The sequence below is a fragment of the Gallinula chloropus genome (assembly GCF_964237585.1).
Source record: "Gallinula chloropus genome assembly, chromosome: 2".
Taxonomy (NCBI): domain Eukaryota; kingdom Metazoa; phylum Chordata; class Aves; order Gruiformes; family Rallidae; genus Gallinula; species Gallinula chloropus.
Window position 1 is genome coordinate 9,638,637 of NC_140086.1, and position 23,751 is coordinate 9,662,387.

Genomic DNA, 23,751 nt, shown 5'->3' on the forward strand with positions numbered 1-23,751 from the left:
GAACAAGGTAGATTTTATTACCATTTATAGATTCCTTTTAAACTCCAAACAAGTAGAAGACTGCAGTGCATATCTGCATCATGAACGTGCTTTTATCGATCTACTGTAGGACCTTACATGCAAACATGTATAATTCACCACATTAGAAAGGAATAAGTCAGTAACAAAAAGAAAGTATTTTACCAGTGATCTTGTTAAGACGAGCTCTCTTTGCCTGAAATGAGTTGCCTAGATTACTTTTCCTCTTGTGCGATAACGTGCTCTCTGCCTGCACAAAGGCCATCTTTGGAACATCCACTACAGGAAATCCTACTTTTAAACAGAAGAGAAACCTAATAAACTCACATTTCCTAAATACAACACCCAAAATACTTAAATTTCATAACTGCTATTAAAATACTGCAGTAAAGAAGCTTTAGAATTCTATTAAAAATGAAAATGACACATTCTGAAGATTCAAGATTACACATTTAAGCATTAGATGAAGGTTACCTCAAAATTTGCGATTTTTACTCAGTATTATGAGAAATGCACTACTACAAACTATCAAAAGGTACTAATTCTTATCAACCCAGAAATAATTTCAAACATCCTGAATATGGATATATCATCCGTACTGGACTTTTTTCTTTTGCTTGTAACAGGATGAGCAATTCTCTCAGAGATAATAGAAGATGCAGGAACATGAACCAAAGCATACAATGAAGTCATTAAAAAAAACCCCCACATCCATGTTCTGCTGTCAGAGCTAGTTAGAGGTTTTGCACAAGGTATCAATGCTGATCCAACTATACCTATCTGATCAAAATGATTAATGTTATGCATCAGAACAGTTGTAATAGCAAATGAGACTTCTTCCTCCAGAAATACTGGTTTAATACTTAATGACCAAAGTAACAGGAATTCTACTTCAACATCACAGAAAAAATCTATTTTATCTTTTCCAGAATATTGTTTTACCAAACGTATCACTAGATGTAGGCTCCTCTTCCTTTTTTTGGACTTCCTGCATGATTGTAGAGGTTGAGGTTTCTTCCTTTTTTGAAGGAACTTTTAGCCACTTTCTGTCCTCTTTATCTTTATTGCTGTTTGCGCTGGTTCTAGGTTTACTTCCTGCTTTGTTCTTGGCTGCTGCTGCTGCAGCAGCTTTGACCAAAGCTATCCAATCCTCCAAAAAGGAAAAAATGGTAAGTAAGTATTAAAAAGTGCCTGAGACTCAAAAAGAAAATACTAATAAACCCAGTGAAACTTCATCTAGAAACATTTAAGCACAGTTGAATTTATTTTTATGGCTACTACTCAGGGTGGAAAAATGAGTTTCCCAAATTGCCTAAGTAAGCTTGAAGTATTATCAGTATGCCACATGGATAAGAAGCAAAAGAAAAATCTTTAAAAAAATAAACCACTGAGTATAAAATTCTGGCTACACACATTCCCTGCCACAGGTTTTATATGTCATAGCTTTAGAAACCCAGGAGCTCCTAAACCCAGAACACTGACTTTTTTCTTAAGCCTTCTGGCTGTGAAATACACCAGTTTTACTGTTGCTTAAATTTAGCTATTATTCAAAACCATCACCAACTCAAAGCATGGCCCGGCCAGCTGCACCATTGGGCAGAGTTCTTAATTAAATGGATATATTATTTTCTTTTCTAATTATATCTGTGTTGCTAGAGGAACTAGAGAGAGAACGTTCTTTGTATTACACATTACAAATCTCATTAAATAATTTCAATAAAGTACTCCATGGTATGACTACATTTCACAGCCACATTTAAGGTAATAAACCTCCAATTTTGGCCAACAGCTTCTCTGACCATACAGAAACATCCAAGGAGTGAACAACAAAATGTACAGCCCAAATTCACCTCCTTTTCAGCATGTAATCTAGCCACCTGTAAGTCAACAGAGAGAACCAAATACTTAAAGGCTGAGCCAATCTCGTTCCACTATTTTGGAGCGGTAAGACTCCTGCCTTATGTTTCCTAAATGTCAGGGATCAATGATGATTGCAAAAAATTTCCCTTGATCCTTTTTACAAAAGTATTTTTTAAAATACTCTGGAACATCAAGGTACATAATTTCTCCACGGAGAAGTTACGTGTCATATAAAAAACCAATAGCCATGTTCATCCTCCACCAGTAAGAATTAAGCATCAAGCATCCCAGTGTTCTGCACAATACTTAATTAGCTACAGGGCAATATGGCACAAGAGCATTTGCAGATTTCCACCACCATGTATTAAAAAGGTGTGATAAAAACTATTCCTGTCTAGCTTTGCATGACTGTTTTGCAAATAGTAAAGCTTTTCATTTTCCCCCAGCTGTAAGCAGACTGTATTTTATTCTGGATTGTTTCCTTATTATCATACAAGGTACCTGAAGTATCTTGATTTTATAAGTCTTGTTTCAATGCAACTTTGTCCCACTCATTATACATTATAACTCTTTCAAATTTCCATTCTACTGAGGTTTCTTTGCCTTTTTTGATGTAGGAGAAAAGCATAACCAAACACAAAGCATTACTTTTCCTTGCATTATGCTTTTCCACAGCTCAATACTTCTAAAATCACTGCTTTACATAGGTTATGCTTCTACATTGCATCAAGCTATGTACTGAGAAACACCAACAGTTTTGACTCCTCTAAGATGAGCTGTTCCATATCCAAACTGTCATTGTGAGATGCATACACTCAGTCTAGAAAGCAGCAGCAAAGTTTGGAAGCGCTCTGGCGATGCTTACACAACAGGCAACTACCAAGGCCATGTGGTGACATGCCAGCCACAAGGAGCGTGTCTAACTGCCAGCTGCGTAGTCAATCAAAAACACACATACCTCTTTTTTGGCCAGCCAAAACGAGCACACACATTAGCTCCAGTCCATCCAGAGCCTTGCCCATCCAGCAGGACAAAAAAAGGATTGAACTATTTGTGCTGGTGAGGAGTTAGGAGACCTGAGAGTAGAAGTCTTACACTGTACCCTGGCCAAGGGATGAAGAGGATCAGTAACATGGCTGGAGCTTGGATCTTATGTTAAAAGTGGGAAGCAAAGGGAGTGCAGCCTGCATCAAACCAGCTTCAAAACAGCACTTCAATTTTAAGTTAAGCTAAGCACCCTGAAATCAGAAGCTTTCCAGAGATACTGAGTTTCACGGACCACAAAGAACTAAGTATCCTGTTCTAACAGTAGCTGTTCTGGTGCAACATAAAGGGGTTTTTGCTTGCATGTTCTTCCATTCTTTGGATATTTTCCTTAAGACATGGAGCTAAGAAAGGGCAACAGGACACTTAAAACAATAAAGCAAACAACAGTTAAACATTCAGAAGCCAGACCAGATACACATTATGGTGATATACTTTTTTCTGGATTAGCATGTAAATTTAAACTCAGTGAAAAGAACATTGAGCATGGGGGTGGACAAAATTATCTCAAGAGGTGTCTTCCAACCTCAATAATTTTGTGATTCTGAATCTCTGTAGGCCAGAAACTCTGTAGGTCCATTATTATTTTGGCTCCAGAGTAAACATATAGGTGCTAAAGTGATACAGGTAATTCCTGCTTTTAAACCTTGAACTCCTCCTGAGCAATTGTTCAGCTGCACAGCTTCTGTTGTGAGATAACTATTTATCATCCAAGATGCTAAGGTGATTACTTTTCTTTTGAAAAGCACAGGAACTCCACCTTCAAAAAGATGCAGCTGAGCCATTCTCAGAATTTTTAGAGAAAATGGGAGAATAACAGTGGGATACTAAAGCAAAATGAATTCCAAAATCTATCTCAAGGTTGTCGTAAGTTATCGGCTCTGTCAACCATAATCGCAGGACACTAAATATAGATATCACAGAAACTAGTCATAAATCTTTAATAGCAGGACCTTTCCTCACAGCATTCAGTATACAGAAAGGCAAAGGATCAAATATAAACACATGACAAATTAATAAAGTAAAAGCAAAATTCTCCTAAGAGAAGTTCACTCTACTTCTCTCTCTCTCTCATGTTCTGACATTGTCCCTCTATTGGCTGTAGTTTTGTAACTATGCACCAGTTACTCAGCACCATCCAGCCTGATTTCCCACTTCCCACACTATCTCGGCCCAATTAATGTAATTACACATACAACTTTAAAAAAAAAGTGTATTTCCTTCTTTTTTTATTCTTACTAAAATTAATCTTTCAAGTAAACTGAGAAAATTGGCAGGAGGAAAGTAATGGGAGATGGTAGTTCAAAGACAAAACATTACTTTGTCACTACTGAGGAAAACTGTCATTATGCCAATTAGATTCACTAAATCAAAGCACAGGAAATTGCATGATCAAGAAATACGTTAGTAGAAGTTACCCAACAGCCTTTGACACAAATTGGCTAAAACACTTGTGTTTTAAAATATCCCTTTGCATAACCTTAAACCTGCAACAATAGGAAGGCAAAACCCCGAATGATTTCTGAAATCCAACCCTTGTGCCAACAGCAGAATTCACACACACATCGTTCTCCCTTCACCTGCCTACAATCACCACCTTTTTGGTTCTTTACAGTACTAAATGTTCAGCTGGTTTCCCTCTCCTGACACATCACAACTTCCACGCATTCATACACACACACAGATAAAACATCATCAATCTATGGACTGGCTGATTCCACATCAAGCCCGAAATCCTTACCCTCACCTTTCAATTCTAAACAGTCTGCCCCACCTACATCTCGTCTCCTGTCACATCTTCTTTTTTTCCTGTGTCCCAATCGCAAATCCACGCTTTTTCCTCAGCTTCCTCTTCCTGTGTGCCAAGTCCCCTCCCTCTCCTTCAAAACCCTCCTCAAAACTCACTTCTTTTGGTTCGATTTCCGTCACTAATCTCAGCTCCGGCGCTATCTGCTCCCTCTCGCGCGCCTGATTACATCGAAGATAAAACAAAAAGATGAAACAGAAAAAGTAAGTTATCCGAATACTTCATAGGTGCTCTCACAAGGGCAGTCTCAATATCTCTTAATTTTCTCTCTGTACTACATTAGCCACATTTCCGTGTGATTTCCATTAATTGGCGCTGATCTGCAGAGCAGCCTGACCTACAGCCTCATTGCTTTGAACCACACGTTTTCTACCCTTTGCAATTTTTGCCTTTCCACCCTCACAGCTGAGTTATTAAAACACACTTCTGCTGCAACTCAGGCACAGTTTGGGTGTTAGTGTTTACACTCTCTTCTTTCCTAAGCTCAAATCAAAGAATTAACTAATCTATACACCTATTTCTCCATGTAATTCAAATTCTGCATGCTTAGCACACACCTTCCAAATGGATCTTACAGTTGTTACATTTGCTAACGCACTAGAACTTGAAATAGCCTAAGCTTACACTCATCTCTTCAAATATTTGGGGGTTTTTTTCCCTTTGGAAATGGACAAAAAACAAGTTAGAGGTTTAAATTAAGCATTGGATCTGCCAACTCCACTATTTTTCAAATCAAGTTACAGTCTTGGCATTTCTCTAAGCTTTAAATAATTTTTAGTAAATATCTTCTTACAAAACTAATAATGCAGAAAAATTTGAATTCCAGGCTTGGATGAAGTTCAGTTTCAGATAACTCATTTTCAAACCAAATCTTGGATCATGTTATTGCTCTTAAATACTACAAAAATATTTTGGAAAACACATTTTACTACAGTGTAACAATGTATCAGATGTTGCAGAAAAAAGTATCCTTGCCTTTGAAAGCTACAGAACATCGCATCTGTAATTTCGCAAAATTAAATGCTATGACTAGTATTAATTAGCATTATAAAAAGCATAATTAGTGGTGTTCTTGCTGCAAGGACAACTTGCCCCCCTCACTCTTCCTCAAGACTTCATTGAAGCCACCGTCATTCAGCGCCCGAGATGGATGAGACTGACACTGTAACTCTCAACCACTGAGAAAGCTTTAAAAAAACAGATGAGCTGGACTGTCATCAAGCATGTCTTAACATCAAAATACTTGCTAAGAAATGGATTTTTAAAGGTTTTTTTTTTAAAGCTGAAAATGCCTGTGGCCTAGGAGTAGTAACTCAAGGTTAGACACAGAATAGCTCCCCAGAAAAAGCATAGGGCAGAGTAAGGGACTTCTTCACATTGTCACAGAAGGGCTATTTCACTTCAGTCACAACTGTGTTACCCAAGGTTTCCTTTTTATTCAGTTTAATTAAATACTCTAGCTTCCTTTCCTTAGGGGAAGTGTTGTTCACTTATATACTGATTCAATGGAGTCCCTTTAAGACTGCAGCAAGAAGCTGGTGTAAGCATGACTATGCATTTCAGTGTAGTTTCTTTAAGGAAATATAGTTTAAACAGTGCAGAGTTGCCTGCACAAAGTTCCCATGTTCTTTGCATAGATGATCAACCCTAGCATACAGCTACCTGTAACCTGGAGGATATAGAAATGTTTTCAAGCCAATTCACTTATCCATCTGCTCTTGTCACAACAGGGGTTGTTAAAACAGTCGTTGAGAAATAGGTGGATTTGGTTTGCCAATTTAAAAGTATTCTGAAAAAAATGGCAGCAAATAGCAAGGTTTTTTTTCACATTTCTTGTCTCTGAGTCTCAAATACTTTCAGTGGAGTAATTTTTCATTATCTGTGAGAATACAGTTCCCATGCAAAATAAATGCAATGGAAGTTCCACTAAAAGCATGTAACAGCTTTCAATGTTGTTCTACTTTTGCAAGTAGTGATATGCCTAGTGAATAAATCATGTCTTCTACTTCACAGCATCCCTCAACTTCTATTCAGCTTGTCTTCTTTAACTGCAATTGGATGTTATCAGAGATGAAGAAATATTTATCCATCTGCATCCCCAAAAGTTCTGGTACAGGGGAGAAAACCCCACAGAACAGTCATGTTAATAAGAACATGTGGACAAAAATCTACCACAGTAGCAAACAAAAGAGATGGGGTGGGGAAGAAAAAAGGAAGAAAAAAAAAAAGAAATAATCAGCAGCACAGACTACTGACAAGCTAAAGCTTTTTCCTGAATGGACACCAGAGAAAAATAGTCCCTGGATGCCCCCAGTTTTATAAACTCTGCAAGACAAAACTCTGTGAACGGATTAGTCAGCAATGGAGTGTACAGCAGCTAGGCATTTCAGGTAGAGGCAAGGCTACTTGAGCAGCACACTCTGGGGCATCATCCATAAAAACTGGTGAAGCAAAGCAGTGCAGAACCTAGAATAAAAGCTATAATCTAAACCCAGTTGTGCTAGATGTCATTTTTACTATCTCAAGACATTAAAAAAAACAGTAAGTATCTATATAAAATCTAATAGAGATACCTGAAGTATTCTTACCTGCCCTTTTGCATCCTCTGGCATAGATTTGATATGCATCCTCTTAAGACATCGAATAACACCGTCATAGAACTGTACTGTGAAAGTTCCTAGAAGAGGATTGATGTAATCACTATGAGTACTTAAGAAACAAAACACACCTTGTTACTATGAAAGCTTTAGCAAAATGTTTTGTAGGCTACATGAACAAAGTAACAGGTGTTACGTAGTCAGGATTGAGAATTTTAAGAAAAATAAGTGACATCCTCAACAAAACCCTGCTTTTATATTGTTGCTCTTTCTCCACTTGGACAACTTAAGCTACTGTGACACTTTTGCTCATAATTCATTAGAATAATTATGTATTATTTAAGTTGCCACAACAGGGAAACAATTCAGTTCACAATCAAACCCTTACTTGCTTTAAATTACAGTAAAGCCTTCAACTTTTACTTAGGTTCACGAGAAATATCACCCCACTGTGAAGCATTGCATCTCAGTTGTAACCTTATTTCCCCCCATTTCTATTGTTTTATTTCAGTTAACAGAGCTTTAGAGACACCAACCATTCCTTAAAAATTACAAAAGCTGAAATATATCATTAGCTCAAATCAACAGCAGTATGAAGTATTTGTAACACTGTGCAAAGTCTTATAACTAAGAAAACATTAAGCAGTTTGTCTTACAGGAGAAATTACAATTGTGTAAATTTCACACAGATAAAAGATAAAACTCTTAATAAATCTGACAGAATAGAAACATTTTCACTTAATATTGAAGCAGTGAGGAAAACTATGTGCATGACAGGTTCTTTTAGCAGCTACAGCACTGCAGGTACAAAAAATCCTTACCAATGGACAACAGATGAATACATACCCTCTTTATTAATTGCTTCAATCTTTGCAGGGTAATAGCGACAGTCTGTCCAACGAGCTAGGACTTCTTCTCCAGGTTTAAAATCCTATTTTGTACAAATTTAATCATTAATATTTAATTCTATTTCTCCCCCCCCCCCCCGAGAAGAATAAACATGCACTAGAGATTTAATGTAGGAGAACAAGGACAATTCACAAGAAAAAAAGGAGTCAAAGATAAAGTAAGTGTTCCACTTACAACAAACTCTTCATCATCTTTCAGCCCTTCTTTCCTCAGTGCTGGTCGCTCCAAGGGCCGCAACCGATTGCTGTCCCAGTAAATCCACTCATCATAGCGATGGCTCCAGCGTTCAAAATGGACCAACATCTTCCCCTCTTCATAATCTATCTTCTCAATACGAGATGGATACCTTCAGTGATAAATGTAAACTGATAAATCCCAAAGCTTTGTCCAGGGTTTTGGTTTTTTTCTCGTCACATACAACAGAGTTTACACGACCACTCATAAAAGTTATTATCAAGACTGAAAAAGATTAAGTTACTAAATTCAAAAGGAGGATAACATTTAGTTTAAGAGCTACCCATACACATCAGCTTCATCCTAGTCAGAGGATTATACAGAAATTTAAACCTCAAACTCCCAGACCAAGCCTGCTTGAAACTGGCATTAAAAGCTCCAGTCTCAAAAGCTTTTCTTTTTTAACAGCAAAATAGTGTAAGTTTTCATTTGCTTAGGGATGGGAAGGATACAAAAGAGGTTTAGGGGTATATTCATTGCTTTCATATGTTAAATGTTTCAAACTGTACCACTGATTCCAGACAAACCCAAGCAACTAACAAACCCCAGAAGACAACAGAACATTTTTACTTAATCTAAGATGCTTACTAATTTATAGATCAGCTTCCATGATTCTCCTGCTATTGAATTTCATTCATAGTAACTGTTTTTTAGTAGTCATCTCTCTGCTACTTGACACACAGTAGAATAAATGTCACTGTCATTAACATGCAGATTTTACTCTCAGCAAACATTGTATGTGCTCAGTAGAACTAATCAGGACTGAGTTGCAACCAGAATAATCTTAGGCATATAACTTTGGGTGCATCATAGATGTAGATTAGGAATCATAAAGTTTGAGATTGTATTTGTAAATTATATTATATTTGGATTGTATATGGAGAAACAGCAAGTTTCTTCAAATTCAGCAATTATTATTCAATCTCACTATTTCTGTTTCACCAAAAAAAAGATCTATTTCCCAAAACTGTAGTAACAGAGCAAGGCATAAACTGGTTTTGTCATGCTGTTTCCTCCACCACAATTATCACACACCATTATTTCCACTGTAGGAAGTTCAGAGAAAATTGGAACGATGCCGGATTCAGCTTCTTCTGCCCTTCACAATAGTATCACAACAGATTCAAAGGCACAAAGAATCTCAATAAAAGAAGTTAATTAAATCATCATTTTTTTCTCCAGAGTTTTTATTAGGGATGGTCTAAAGTTAACAGAACATGTATTGAAAGAAAGACAACAGAAGAAGCACAGCTGTCTTTCCCTTTCATTAAGGGGCAACCTGTTTTTCTAACAAAGTGCTACTGTGGAGCAACAGTAAGACAGCCAGAGCTTAAGCAATCCCTTCCCCAGTCCTACTGCAAATTCCATCAGCTAGAAACACAAGTGACATACACAGGAACCCTGTCAACATTTTCCAAAATAGTGCTGTTAAAGGAGTGTTTAACACTATGTTCTGATCAAAATACGTAAGTTTTCAGGAAGTACAGGCTCTTATTTCCTGGTGGCTAGAGCAGGGCCTGAAAACAAAAGGTGTCAAACTCAATTTGCTCCATTTCTCCAGTCCTACTTCTTCAGCTGCAGTGATGCATACAGCTTCCCAACATCTCCATATCTCAGGAGCTCCTGAATAAGAAAAACACTCTCTGGTTTTCTAGGTTATTAACAAAACTACTCTAGCCCTGGTTTTGTCCTCGCATCAGAGCACAAAGTCCAACCTCTTGTTGCACATACATTTCAGAAACACAAAAGTATTTTCATAGCCATGAAGCTCCAAACTTCTTATTGCCAAACTTAAGAAATGAACAACAAACCCCCCCAAATAAACAATGTCTTAGTCCCAAACTGCCAATTCTCATCTGCCATCCTACAAGAACCCACGGGACTTCTTACAGAGGAATAAGACGATCAACCTCCTTTCCCCTCTCAAGTACACTGACAACAATTTAACAAAAACAGTGAAATGAGGATATAGTGAATCAAAACAGAAAGTAAAACTCCTAGGTCAAACCCTGAACCCTATTATCAGCATTACTTTGAACAAGGTATCAAGAAAGTCAGTCAGCCATGAGATGGTTTCCCTACCCCTGCCTCCAATGATGCTTTCTTCTGAGGTGTATGTGCTGCTACTTTTAGGAATTTTATTATAAAATTTCTTACTAGCTTTTTCATCTTCCCCCACGTCCCAGTTTCAGACTTCTTGTAACTTGACATCAAGTGTCAGAAGCAGTGGAAAGAGTAACAGAGGAAAAAATAAAGTTTACTGTTACTACAGAAAATGCATGAGTAATGACGTCACCGGAAACGGTTCTGAATAGAAGCAAAAGATGGCCCAGAAAGTGTTTAACAGAGGCAAGGAAGGAAAAACTCCAGAAAAACAAGAGCAGAGAAAGGGCACTTTGTAGCAACCAAAAATGAGAGCTTGTGCAGTAGTGAAATCAAAGACAAGAAGGGTGGTTCTCTTTCTCACCACAGTTGGAAATTTCAGGTTTTTCACATGCCAGCCAGGTTGTGATGCAGAACTACTTATTTCACAGAATTCAGTGACCATCAGCAAAACCAAAACCACAGCATTCTCTGTCCTACACATCTACAATGCAAAGACCATGTTCCCACTATGGCACTATGCTGCAGCCGTTCCCTTGCTAGGTTTCTATTGTTGTTAGAGCTGGTAGCCTTCACGGGTCAGCAGCAGCAAAGTCACCATTCCAAGCACTGTTTGTAAAAGACAACAGAAGGGATAAACTGGCAATATATAGTACACTGTCCTGGAAAGACATAACTGGGCAAGAGGGGGAAGTAAAATGCAGATTATACTTTAGAGACAAACATGTAAAAATTAAGATAGTTTTAAGGGAAATTCAGAATTGATACATTAATATATATGGGGGGAAAAAAACCCAATACCACTAAAGAGCAATGCTAGCATCAGCTAATAAAAGATATGTAAAATATTAAGTCTCATTAGGCATCATTCCAGAGGGAATGCACAACCAGGTATTTACTGGTTAATTTCTCTTTGATAAATACAATTTCAACTATCAAAGTATTTTTAAGATCTAATTATCAACTGAGAATCCAAGTATATGATACTCCTTGTGCTCAGTTAAATCTTGTAATAACCATAACAACACACGAAGGCTTTACTGCGATAACCTATGTTTCTTCAATGTATCTTAAGACAGTGGTTGCAAGATGAACCTGCATTCAACTCCAGTCCTCAAGAGATAGAAGATTTAGCAAATCTCTGAACCTCCCGAGGCATATAAGACTGATTATTAGGCAACCCCAGAATAACTTTGTATGGGTTTAGCAACAAGCTATTACCCTCAATATCCACTAAATTTAGCCACACGATGTGCCACAAATATGTATAAACAGCAGTATTTCACAACACTTATCCCACAGTGGAAAAAAGCAGAACACACGTGTTGCAGGATTTTCTGTTACAAATTTCACACCACAGAGAAACATTTTCCTGGTGTTATAGTTCCTGTACTTTTACTAAAAGTAATAAATTTTATAAATCACAAAATTATACAAATATTTCAAAGGCAACTATGCATTTTCTGCTAATAAAAAGGTAAAATGGCAACATACATTTTTAATTCCCTTTTTAAAGAGTTCCTATAACAACACATACAGAAAAGCTTTTCCTATGCCTAAGAGTAATGTTTGTATTTATTCTGTAGAAAAAAAAATTAGATTAATATGAAGATGGTTTCATCTCATACCCATGAGAAATTCTACATTTGAGCTCCTGCCATCACAAAGCTACAAGCAGGCATTATTACAGAGGGGAATATAAACATCACTATAGCACCCAAGTGTAATGACATCTATTCCAGCCAGGTTAATCCTCCCTGTTCACCCTCAGCCAAGACCTCTGCACTAAGGGATGTGTTTGGCATACAAACACATTTGCCAACAAACCAGAAGAATACACTCTAATGTCTTTACTTTTCATGGTGGGAGGAGGAAGAGACCACCAGGTCAATAATGAAAGCGGTTGCTCTGTGGGAAGAGGAAACAGCAACCTGCAAGTTTGGAGCACATTTTTTAACCACATGCTGGAAACTGTATTTCATAATCCCTAATAAAATCCCATCCACATTTCAGGGGGTTTTGTTCTTGTATTTTAAGGAGAGAACAGGAAAACTATTGCTAGGAGACGTTATCAGCACAGTTTATGTATTGCATGCTCTCCATTCTCAGGTTCCTGTGATTCTAGCCCATAGGAATTACACATCCTTGTAAAGCTGCAAAATTTAATATGGCTTACAAACTTCACACAATGAAGCACTGGTCAGGCAGCAATAATGCTCGTGTAGGAAGAAGTAACAGGAAACTTCCAACTTCAATTTACTGGCAGCGTAAAAAAAAAACCCAACTCATTTTCTCCAATGCACTGAACACTGGTCACACGGACAGTATTTTTCATGATTACACCGTCACCTGCCTCTCAAAAGTCCCCAACGAGTGGGGAACTGCCCTGAGAGACTTATCTCAAACTGTAAAAAGGGATGTAAAAACAGGAGCAAATCTGCCCAGGTTTGAACCTACAAGATCTAGAAACAGGCATGTGCTTCTGCCTTCACAATAATGGTATAGAAAGTCTTCCCTTCCATCTCATAGTGGATATCAAACCAAACACCCTCCCCATCCTGACTTCTCCTCATAGCAAGTTGAAGTGCTACTGTTCTGGTAACTAACCTATTTCACTGAGTCGCTTCCATTCCAGAGCTGTAAGAAGGGTCCTGCACCTGCACTCCCTTCGTTACCTAACTGTTAGTTTGATCAAGTGGATTAGTAGTAACTACATTCCTAACAACTACAGGAAAACAACAAGGTGGAGGTTTTTTCAAAGCATTGTCTGGCACTTATGGGACAAGCAGTCAAGTGCTAGAGCAAGAAAAGTCACAAGAACACAGCAGAAAGGAGGGAGAGGAAATGCATCTTAAATACATCAGCTTGACAAGAGACTGTCCCCTACTTGTAGTAGCTAACAGCTTCAGAGCTGGTCTTACACAGGGCCATGCACTTGCAGATACATGAAGTTTTCCTGCTGTTGTGTTTGTTTTGACAGTGAGAGGCCTGGGGAGGGTGTGCAGATGTAGTACTTCTTACACGAGAACACTGGATAATTGGGAGTTGGAAGGGACCTCAGAAAGCCTCTAGTCCAAACCAGTTTTATCCAGCCCAGTCTTAAAAACCTCCAATGTTGGAGACTCCACAAACTCTCTGGACAACCTGATCCACTACTTCACCATCCCACAAGGAAAGACTCTCCCTGTATCTAACCTGAGTCTCTCTTGTTTCAACTTGTGCCTGTTGTCTCACCTTCCACTACTGTGGAAAGCTTGGCTAAGTCTTCTTGATGTCATCCCCGTAGTATTAGAAGGCTGCTAGTGGGTCTCCTGAAGCCTTCTCCAAGCTAAACACACCCAGTTTCCTCACCCTTTCTTCAGGTGAGGTACACTCCAAGTCCTGATCATCTCATATATATTTAATAATTTTATATTATCAGCCAGTCCCACCTCATTTACTATCTGCCAATGGAGCATCAAGCTGATTTTGACTAGAGATGTGTTTCACAGTTTGCTTTAGTGAATTTAAATTTAACATGTGTTAGAATTCCTTATGGGAGATGACCTCTTCTGAAGCAGTATACTGTTCCTCACTTGATAAAGACGCAGTTGTAGTTACCTCCACCTTATCATGGGTAAAAAAATATATTGTGTGAAAATAAACACGCTCATTGACAGCCTGTCTCTGCTGATCAGTTTGACCAGACTTTCTCCTACTCAGCAATCACACAAGCCAAATGACACCAGTGACTCAAACACTGGCTGCAAAAAACTTCCTCATTTAAAACTGTGGGGGCTTTTAAGCAATAAACAGTCAAGGTACACAAGACCCTCTCTAAAGTTTACAGAATTCAAACAGAAAAACCAGATTCCACAAGATTAATTTCAGCAACTACTACTACAGAGATGAAAACTCAAGACCTGCAGAAATACCTCAGAAAGCAAAAACACAAAGCAGAGCTTTAGTATAATTTTCTATCCTTTCTTGATTAAGTTTTTAACTGGTCATGAACACTGGGTCTTTAAATGACAGAAGCCTTTCAGAAAAATAGAGGAGGAAAAAATTAAAATCCTTTCTAAAGCTATTTTTCAGCAAGTGTTCCAAATTTATTGCTTGTGGAAAGACTGAGCTAAGCAATACTACTGCTCTTCAATTTTGATTTTGTTAAAAAATATAGAGAGATTTCATGTAAGTTCAGCAACTTTATCGTCTTTGAAGTATGTTCTATTTCTGCACACAGATGAGGGGAATGCATACAGCTTATATATAGAAAGAATTTTAAAAACGTCCACCACCCCCTTATGCAACACAAAGCTAAGTAAAAAAAAAAAGTCACATGGGCTATTATTCCAGCCCATGTCACCCTAATAATAACATGACAGTAGGCTTTCTCTAATAAGTTCTTTGGTTACATGCATGAATATTACCTCATTTTAGAAAGAGTCCTGTTTTCAGTGCTGCTGTAACTGAAAACTGTTAACACTGTGTACATGGCACCACAGCAGTTTACATACCCATAGATTTCCAACTGTTCTACCCGGTGGTCCAGATGACAAATTAATTCTTAGAAAGTTCAGAATTAATTCTATTTTGTCTGAAAATACCAAGCAACTCAGCTGCAGAGCTTGAGACAGGGCACACGCCTGACAAGGCCAAACCTAGACAAGTCCTCCAGAACTGACACACAACCCTTGCCCATGAAACAGCTGGGCGGATTCAACACAAACTAAGCACTGGATATTTGGTCCAGCTTTTTTTTGATACAATTAAGCTGAAGCTATTTTTAAATATCAACTTTTGTTATCTAGTTACATTAACCAATTATCTCTAGTCACAGGAGATGCTGTCAAAAGTTATAATAAAGTAATTTTTTTTTATTGCACTATTCAGTTTCATGATCTTGGCATTTAGTTATAGAATTAGTATGTTGAAAACCTATTCTACAGCAACAGATAAGAACAAGGACTGCTTTGTAAAGCAAACTGTTTTAATAAAAGGTCTCTTAAGGACACTTTTTTCTATTGTTAAAGCCAAAGCTCTGCAGGTAACAAAGTTTAACCCAACTTTCTATATTGCATATAACTACTGGAGTAAACACGTAAATAACACACAGATTTCTCCATCACGTTACTGGATCTTAGCAGGATCAGGTATTTACACAAACATATCTGGTACTCCAGGAACGCAGCAGAAAAGCATTTTCTACCCCTAGTTAATCAGAGAGCAGCTAAGAAAAAGCTTCAACTTCCTGTGTGATCGACTCTACCCAAGCCAGGGATTTTTCAAACCGAAATGGCATGGCCAGCATACAGCATGAAATTAGCCCACCTGCATTAATCCAACTTTGACTAACAATGTATTTCTAAAGAACAACTCCTTTCACAGCACACACACTGTGTGGAGCGGTCCTTCTGCCCACAACCTTTCCTTGCATAGCCTTGACTCTTACTCAAGAGCCGACTGGATGGTGCAGAGTTGCAGTTATAAGCGCTTTGCTTGTCCACCTGTTTGATACAGTTGTACTTACCTGTTCCACGTACTCCAATTAAGGATGGGGTTGGGGGATTTTTTTAAGTCAGTTTTGTGAAACTATGAACTGTGATAACTCAATACAAAGCAAATTCACTTGCAAGCCTTCAAACTAAAATGAAAGAAGTTTTTCATCACAGAGGTTTGACACATTAACACACTGATCCTTTTGCACATGACACTGCACACTACTCTTGCAAACACTCTTTGTTTAATATGGATGTACAAGCAGCCAAAAAACAAACAAAAACCCACAGAAAAGCTTAGTTTGTTTTCTGAAGAAAGAGTATTTTTCTGAAAGCTAACAAGCTTTCTTAAAAAGATTTTAACAAACTTATGTGGAAACACATAAAGTTCACATTTGGAACAATTAATAGTCGCACTACGTTTCATAATCAGGTGCCAAAACATACAAGACACACAAAGTAATTTTCTTCTTAGCAAAGACTGCACAATATCTTCCATACCATTTCTGTAAATAGTCCAGTGCCTCCAAACGAGCACCAATCTCGAACGTGATTCCAGGACGATTTGGAGGCTTTTTACTCATCTTGATTATTTTCTATTTCACTACCTTTGGAAGGGAAAAAAAAAAAAAAAGCAACATTAAAAACACATGATGCTGTATAGAGCATGTCACAGTCAGCAAACATAATCCAGAGGATGGAAAAAGATGTGAAATTTCTGTTCTGACTTTCCCTTAACTGCTTAGTTTTTTCAAAGCACAGCCAAGGCCCAAGAGACGCAGTAAATACAGTTAATGTGTTCTCATTCAGATTTCGTTCCCTGCCCCCCAAAAGTTATCCACTTTAAGTCAAAAAAAAAAAAAACCAAACCAACAAACCCCACAAACAAAATCCTAGATGCTCCTCTCAAACTGTGTGGCAGTGATTCCCTGACATCCTTTTGTAGCATAATTTTAAGAATTACCTAGGTTCACTATGTTTCTCTCCTCTGGCACAGGAAAGGTCAAAGCCAAGAAAAACATACCTTATCACGAATAGAATTGTAAAGATAAAGACAGCCCAAAGGACAGCTAAGGTGGAATTAGGAAGACCAAAAATAAACACACAAAAAGGCCACCTTCAGCCTTTCTGTGCACTCTCGACTCTCACTCACAGCACCGAGGAAGCTTCATTCACAAGGGCCTTTTGCTGTTCAGCTTTTATAATTCAATCACCATCAACACAATCTCTTCTGCGTCCGGGTCCTACAGCGACTTGCTGATGCACTTACTGCCTCAGTCTCCCCGCAGCGCGGCGGGGCCGCGGGCACCCGCTGCATGCCCACTAAGGAGCAAGGCTGCCAGGCTGCGGGGCCAGAGCTTCTCGGTCCGGACCGCGAGAGGAGCGGTATCCCGACCCCGGGTTTTAAGCCGGGCTCCCCCGTCAACGCTGGGGCCGCGATCCGGGACAGCTGCCTCAGAGGCGAGGGCTGACCTGAGGAAGCCCACGCCGGTCCCCGAGCGCGGAAGACACAAAGGGTCCTCCGCAGCCAGGCTCGGAAAGCGGGAGGGCCCCCGGCCGGCGGGGGCTAAGCGCTCCCGCAGGCCTGGGGGAGGACGCGAGCGGCGGCGGCGGCCCGTCGGACCCCCGGCCGCGGTCGGGGACCGACGCGGGGAAAGCTGCGGGCGCCGCCCCGCCAGGCCCGGGCGCCGCGAAGGGGGCGCCGAAGCCCCGCGCCGCGCCGGGCCCACCCGAAAGGGGCCATCTCCCGGGGCCGCCCGCCCCCCCGCCGCGCTCCTTACCGCCTCCTCCGACTCGCAAGGCAGCGGCGGGGCCCGTCTCGGCCCGCAGCCCCGGCGCGGCGCCCGCTTCTCCCGCTCGGCGCGGCGCGGGGTGTCCGGCGCGGCGGCCGCCCTCACAGCCCCATCCTCCCCGCGCCCCGTCGCCGCGTCACCACCCCGCGACGAGCCCGCGAGGCGCGGCTCGGCGCCGCCATGCCACCGCCCCCGGCACGTGACTGCGGAGCCGCCGCCGCGTGATATGGCTGGGAAGGGGAGGGGGGGGAGGAAGGAGGACGCGAAGCGACGGAGACAAAGAGAGGCGGCGGCGCGCATGCGCGGCAGCCCGCGGTGACTGACAGCGGCGGGGCTGAGAGGGTGACGCTGTCGATGAGTGACGCTAATTCAGCGTCACGGCTTTCCCTGCTGCCGTCACGCCGCGTCAGCCCCATCCTGTTTATACAACAGGGGAGACGGAGAAGGGGGCGGAGGCGGCCGCTTCCCGCCTGTTCCCCCGAGCCCGCGGGCTTCCTCGGCTCGCTCATCCCGCGCCTGCCCCGTCCCACCGGGAGCGGCGCGGAGCCAGCGGCGGGGTGGGCGCTCGGCTGCTGGCGGGGCCAACTCACCCCCCTGCGGCACCGGGCATGGGGCTGGGGGCGGCGGCGGACCGGGCCGGGCTGTGCTCGGCTGGGTTCGCAGCTCTTAGTGCTGTTCAGCGGCCTCTTGCCGGCCCCGGTGCCGTTGGCCTCACTCCCTTCCTGCTGCACATTAAACTCCGGGGCTTCTAAAGGGCGGCTGTCAGCTCTGGCTGATGGCCGCGCTGCTTATCGCTGTGTTGTGCTTTGCCTGGGAGACCTGTGATAAAAGCGCTGGCCTGGAGCCAATTCTGTCATTCAGCCCTTGCATGGATCCAGGAACCATGGTGTGGAGACCTTCCTCCTCTTCTCCTCCATGGAGACCTTCCTCCTCTTCTCCTCCATGGAGACCTTCCTCCTCTTCTCCTCCACGGAGACCTTCCTCCTCTTCTCCTCCATGGAGACCTTCCTCCTCCTCCTTGGAGATCTTCCTCCTCCTCCTTGGAGACCTTCCTCCTCTTCTCCTCCATGGAAACCTTCCTCCTCTTCTCCTCCACGGAGACCTTCCTCCTCTTCTCCTCCATGGAGACCTTCCTTCTCTTCTCCTCTGGGATGGATGTTTCCAGCCGTGTTGTAATGGTTCCATCAGCATTGTCACATCCCCATGGGTGTGTTCGGTCAAATGTCCTCTGGTTAACAAGAGGGAAACACAAGCTGTCCTAGGCATAGTGGGTTTCAGGAGACTGCATGTTCTGGGCCATAGCTCATGAGTCCTCTCTCTGGTGTGTCCCAAAAGAAGAACTTTGAAGTGAGGCCCTGGACAGCAGCAAGGCACACGAGATAATTTGTGTGGTGGCCTTTAGGCCTGTCCAGACAGGACCAGCTGGGAGAAACATGCTCAGCACCGTACCTGGGGACTGATGCTGCAACCGATGCTATGTGGAGTAAGTGGCTAGCACTGATCACACAACAGGCTCCAATGGGGAACCCAACTGCCCATTTGTCCTGGAAGAGACTAGAGTTTGGCCAGGAGGCAGAGATTTCAGAGCATCACCTGTGCATGTGGCTCAGGACCAAGAGTATAATAAACAAGCAGAAAGTGAAAGGCAATGTGCTCTGCTTACCAGTGGATCCTGTTATGCTGTGCAAAACCACTGGGTGTGGAAAGCTGCTATGTGGAGCACATGCACATGTCATGAACCAAACTAATTGATTAGACTTCTGTGGACGTTTGGGGGATGTCCCACAAAGGAAATGATGTCTATGTGTATGTTAATGCTCGAGGAAGGAGGTGATGATTGATGGAGGGATGTGTTGGATAGTGTAGAACTTGAGTTTGGTGCTAATGGTATGGAACAACGGGTGGAGATTGTGCTGGGGCTGGCTGGGATGGAGTTAACTTTCCTCATAGCTGTGTGTGTGGTGCTATGTTCTGGATTTGTGGCTAAGCCAGGGTTGATAACAGACTGGTGTGTTGGCTGCTGCTGAACAGCACTTGCACAGCAGCAAGACTTGCTTTTATGTTTTTACTCTGCCTCCCCAGCTGGGAGGGGACACAGCCGGGACAGTTGACCTGAATTGGCCAAAAGGATATCCCATACCATATGACATCAACAATAAAATCTGGGGCAGAGGAAGAAGAATGGTGCAGCTTTTGTTGTCTGAGGTGGCCGTTGCTGGGAGACTGCATGGGCATGGGTCTGCTGGTGGGAGGTGGTGAGTGATTGCCTTTGCATTCCTTGGGCTTTTTTGGGTTGGGCTGTTTGGTTTAGGGTTTGGTTTTTGGCTTTGGGATTTTTTTAATTTTTTTTTTAGATTTCTTTCACTTATTAAACTCTTTATCTGGATGTACAAACATTCTCACTTCTGTTCTTCCTACTCTCTCCCCCACCCCACTGCAGGGGGAGTGAGCAAGTGGCTGTGTGGGCGTTTGGCTGCTGCCCAAGGTCAACCCAACCACTTTGGTTAGTCCCTGCCAGGCTGCCTCCCACTTGGGGAGTTTTTATAGGGAGACTGTGTGATGGCATATTTTAAGAGTATTTGCTAGGGAGTCTTTTTTATTCCTCTTGATTTTTCCCTGTTCCGATATTCTGGGTGGTGGTGGCAGGCAGGAGAGACTGAAAGAAAAAAGAAACTTGAAGAAAAAAAAAACAAAAAAAGGAAAAAAAAACCCTTTTCTTCTCTGTCTAGTAAAAAAGTTGCCATTGCATTCATTTGAATCCTCCAGCTCTCACTACCCTGAGTGCAGGTCTGATGCAGGCTTTTGATTAGCAGGTTTGTTACAGCATTCATAGAATTACAGATTTGGGTTAGAAAGGCACCTCAGAGATCATCTAGTTCCAGCCTCCTGCCATGGGCAGGGACACCCTCCACTAGACCAGGTAGCCCAAAGTCCCACCCATCCTGGCCTTGAACACTGCCAGGGAGGGGACAGCCACAGCTTCTCTTGGCTGCCTGTGCCAGGGCCTCATCTCCCTCATAGTGAAAAAATTCTTCCTTATTTCTAGCCTAAATCTACCCTCTTCCAGTTCATAGCCACCACCTCTCATCTCACCATCGTATGTATTTATAAAAAGTCCCTCCCCAGCTTTTCTGTAGCCCCTTCAGGCACTGGAAGGCTGCTATAAGGTCTCCCCAGAGCTTCTTCTTTCTCCAGGCTGAACAAGCCCAAGTCCCAGCCTGTCTTCATAGGGGTGGTGTCAAAAAAGCTGTCAAAAAACTGGAAGGGTTCAGGAAAGATCTGTGGGGATGATCAAACACCTGGGAAAAAAAAGAGTTTATGGTGTGAGACACAGATGTTAGGGTTTTTTGGGTTTTTTTTTTTGCTATTTCTTTTTTTCTTGTGGGCAATCAGATTAGTCCATAAAAAAGCTACTCTTAATGTCAGATATTGCAGTCGTGGGGAGGTGCCCAGCCATCTGATCATCTTCATTGCCCTCCTCTGGATCTGATACAATAGCTCAATGTCCTGGTTATGTTGGGGGCCCCAGAGCTGGACACAGTACTCCAGGTAGAGTCTCACCAGAGCGAGAGGGGCAGAATAACCTTTCTTGACCTGCTGGCCACATTCCTTTTGATGCAGCCTTTTGGGTTGCGAGCACACACTGCTGCCTCATGTTGAGTTTCTCTTCAACATACACTCCTAAATCATTCTTCTCAGGGGTGCTCCCAACCTGTAGTTGTGCTTGGGATTGTGCCAACCCATGTGCAGGACCGTGCACTTAGGGCTTTATTGAACTTCATGAGGTTGGCATGGCCCCACCTCCCAAGCTTGTCCAGGTCCCTCTGGATGGCATTCCTTCCCTCTAGCATGTCAACCTCACCACACAGCCATGAATTTTCTGGGGGTGCACTTGATCCCACTGTTCATGTTGCCAGCTGAGATGCTGAGCAGTAGGTCACTGGTGATGAGACTTCTCTGAGCAGTAGTGAACATGCAGCATCAGGATGCTGTTAGAAAAGTGAAGGTGCTTTTGCCCAGGGAGAGGGACGAAAGTTAAAAGAGGTAACAAGGATGGGAGAGGGTATACAGGAGTGATTGAGTCATGCTGTCCTGAGTGCCAGCAGCTGTCTGGGTTACACTGAGGTATGAGAAGGGTTCAGAACATTGTGCAGCATCTTATGCATCACCTCACTGCTCGGGCTGTGGAGGGAAGGAGGCAGAGCAGAGGACAGGTTGCAGAGGTGCAGCAAGCCCCGGGTGTTCAGCAATGGGCTGAAAGCTCATCTGCACACCCACGAAGGAGCACAGAGAGACAGCAGCAGGAGGGTGAACCGAAATAATACCCTGCCACAGCAGCTCCCAGGCACATCCCGGGAGCCATCGGGCTATCAAAGGCCCATTTCCTCAAGCCTAGAGGAGCACAGGAGGACATTGGCAGCTGGGAACCCAAATTAAGGACTCAGAAGAAGGGACACCCCAGTGCAGGGTGCTGTATGCGACTCCTACAGCACTGCATCAGAATAGCAGAAGTCCACTTGTGCTCCAGCAGTACAGGGCAGTATTTCATTGCACTGTTACCAGGAGAGTTAGGAAACAGAGCAGCCCCAGCCAGTGTCCCCATTCCTTTGCTGCCCTTTCAGGTATACCCACGCCTGCCCTATTGTACTCCAAAGGGGTCCCACAGCCTTTACCAGCCCTACCCTGTCCACCCTGCTGCCTCTTCTCCACTCCGCTCATGGCCCAGGACAACATTTCACCCACTAAGTTCTACCACAAAGCCAGTGAGAGGCAACTGTGGCCAAGATAATTTTTTATTCTTTTAGCACAAAAACATCTCTGATATTTACCCTTGTCTGCTAGGAAGAAGGGCTTTCATGGCTGCACTGCATTTCTGCCTTCCCTTTGTCCTTTCTCCACTTATTTCTAAAACTTCTGCCTTACTTTAGACTTGACAGAGAGACAGAGTACTCACCACATTATCCCAACCTGCTTTCTTAAAATGCTCAACTGGGTAGGGAAGAGTGACTGTGTCAATCGCTCCATGATGGGAAGGCTCTGTGGTTATTCTCTCCCACACACCAGAACATCACCAGGGAGAGGTGCAGGAAAGGAGATTTCATTACCTCTCCTCTTCACACAATTTGGTGTTCAATCTCATCACCAAGCATTTCTTTAGCATTGTGGATATTATACAGACCATAAATTGGAAACCAAACTGGATAGGAGATTTTATCTCGCCAGTCAGTGACTCACAAGGACTTGGAAGAGACGATTTCATAATCAGCTGAGCATGAGCTCATGGTGTGCTGTTGATGCTGAAAAGACTAATGCAGTCTTTGCAAAGCACATGCACATGGAAATACTGAGTAGGAGTAGAAAGGTGACATTATATCTCCACTTGGCACCAGTATGTCGTTATTAAAATAACTCACTGTTCAGAAAAGCTGTCCAAAAACTGGAAGAGTTTAAGAAAGATCTGGGAGGATGATCAAACACCTGGGAAAAAAGAGATTATGGTGAGAGACCCAGACATCAGTTTGTTTATTTTGCCATTTCTCGTGGGCGATCGGATCGGTCCATAAAAGAGCTACTTTAAATGTCAGATACTGCAACTGTGGGGTGATCATCAATGGAATTAAAACTTCACCTTTGTTTTTACCCTTATTACAGTAGGCAGACATATTTAAAGTGACTGCTGGGGCTTGTATTTAAGAGACGCCCACATAGCCTCAGCCTAGCAAACATACAGCAGCTTCTCTGCCCCACTCTGTCCCTCTGTGTAGGTGGCTTGTAGGTGGCCTGGCTCTGCTCTGTCATCATCTGCCCTTTTCCTGCCACCTCTGTGGCCCGTTTTGACACCCTGTCTGGCATCAATTACTTTACCCCCCTCTTCAGTTTCTCTGCCCTTCTTTTTCCCAGAAACTTCA

General features: G+C 42.3%; 1 protein-coding gene across 1 annotated transcript in view; it reads right to left on the minus strand.

Moving 5' to 3' along the window:
* Nucleotides 1–17,947, minus strand: part of PHF20L1 (PHD finger protein 20 like 1) — a 55,706-nt gene extending 37,759 nt beyond the window's left edge. The window contains exons 1-8 of the mRNA XM_084280490.1: nucleotides 17,831–17,947; nucleotides 16,551–16,657; nucleotides 8,410–8,581; nucleotides 8,173–8,257; nucleotides 7,318–7,406; nucleotides 4,828–4,890; nucleotides 961–1,168; nucleotides 184–312 (exon numbers count right to left, since the gene is read on the minus strand). Of these exons, the coding sequence (XP_084136616.1) occupies nucleotides 184–312; nucleotides 961–1,168; nucleotides 4,828–4,890; nucleotides 7,318–7,406; nucleotides 8,173–8,257; nucleotides 8,410–8,581; nucleotides 16,551–16,633 (829 nt within the window). The 5' untranslated portion in view covers nucleotides 16,634–16,657; nucleotides 17,831–17,947. The remainder of the gene's footprint in view (nucleotides 1–183; nucleotides 313–960; nucleotides 1,169–4,827; nucleotides 4,891–7,317; nucleotides 7,407–8,172; nucleotides 8,258–8,409; nucleotides 8,582–16,550; nucleotides 16,658–17,830) is intronic.
* Nucleotides 17,948–23,751: the final 5,804 nt, after the last annotated feature.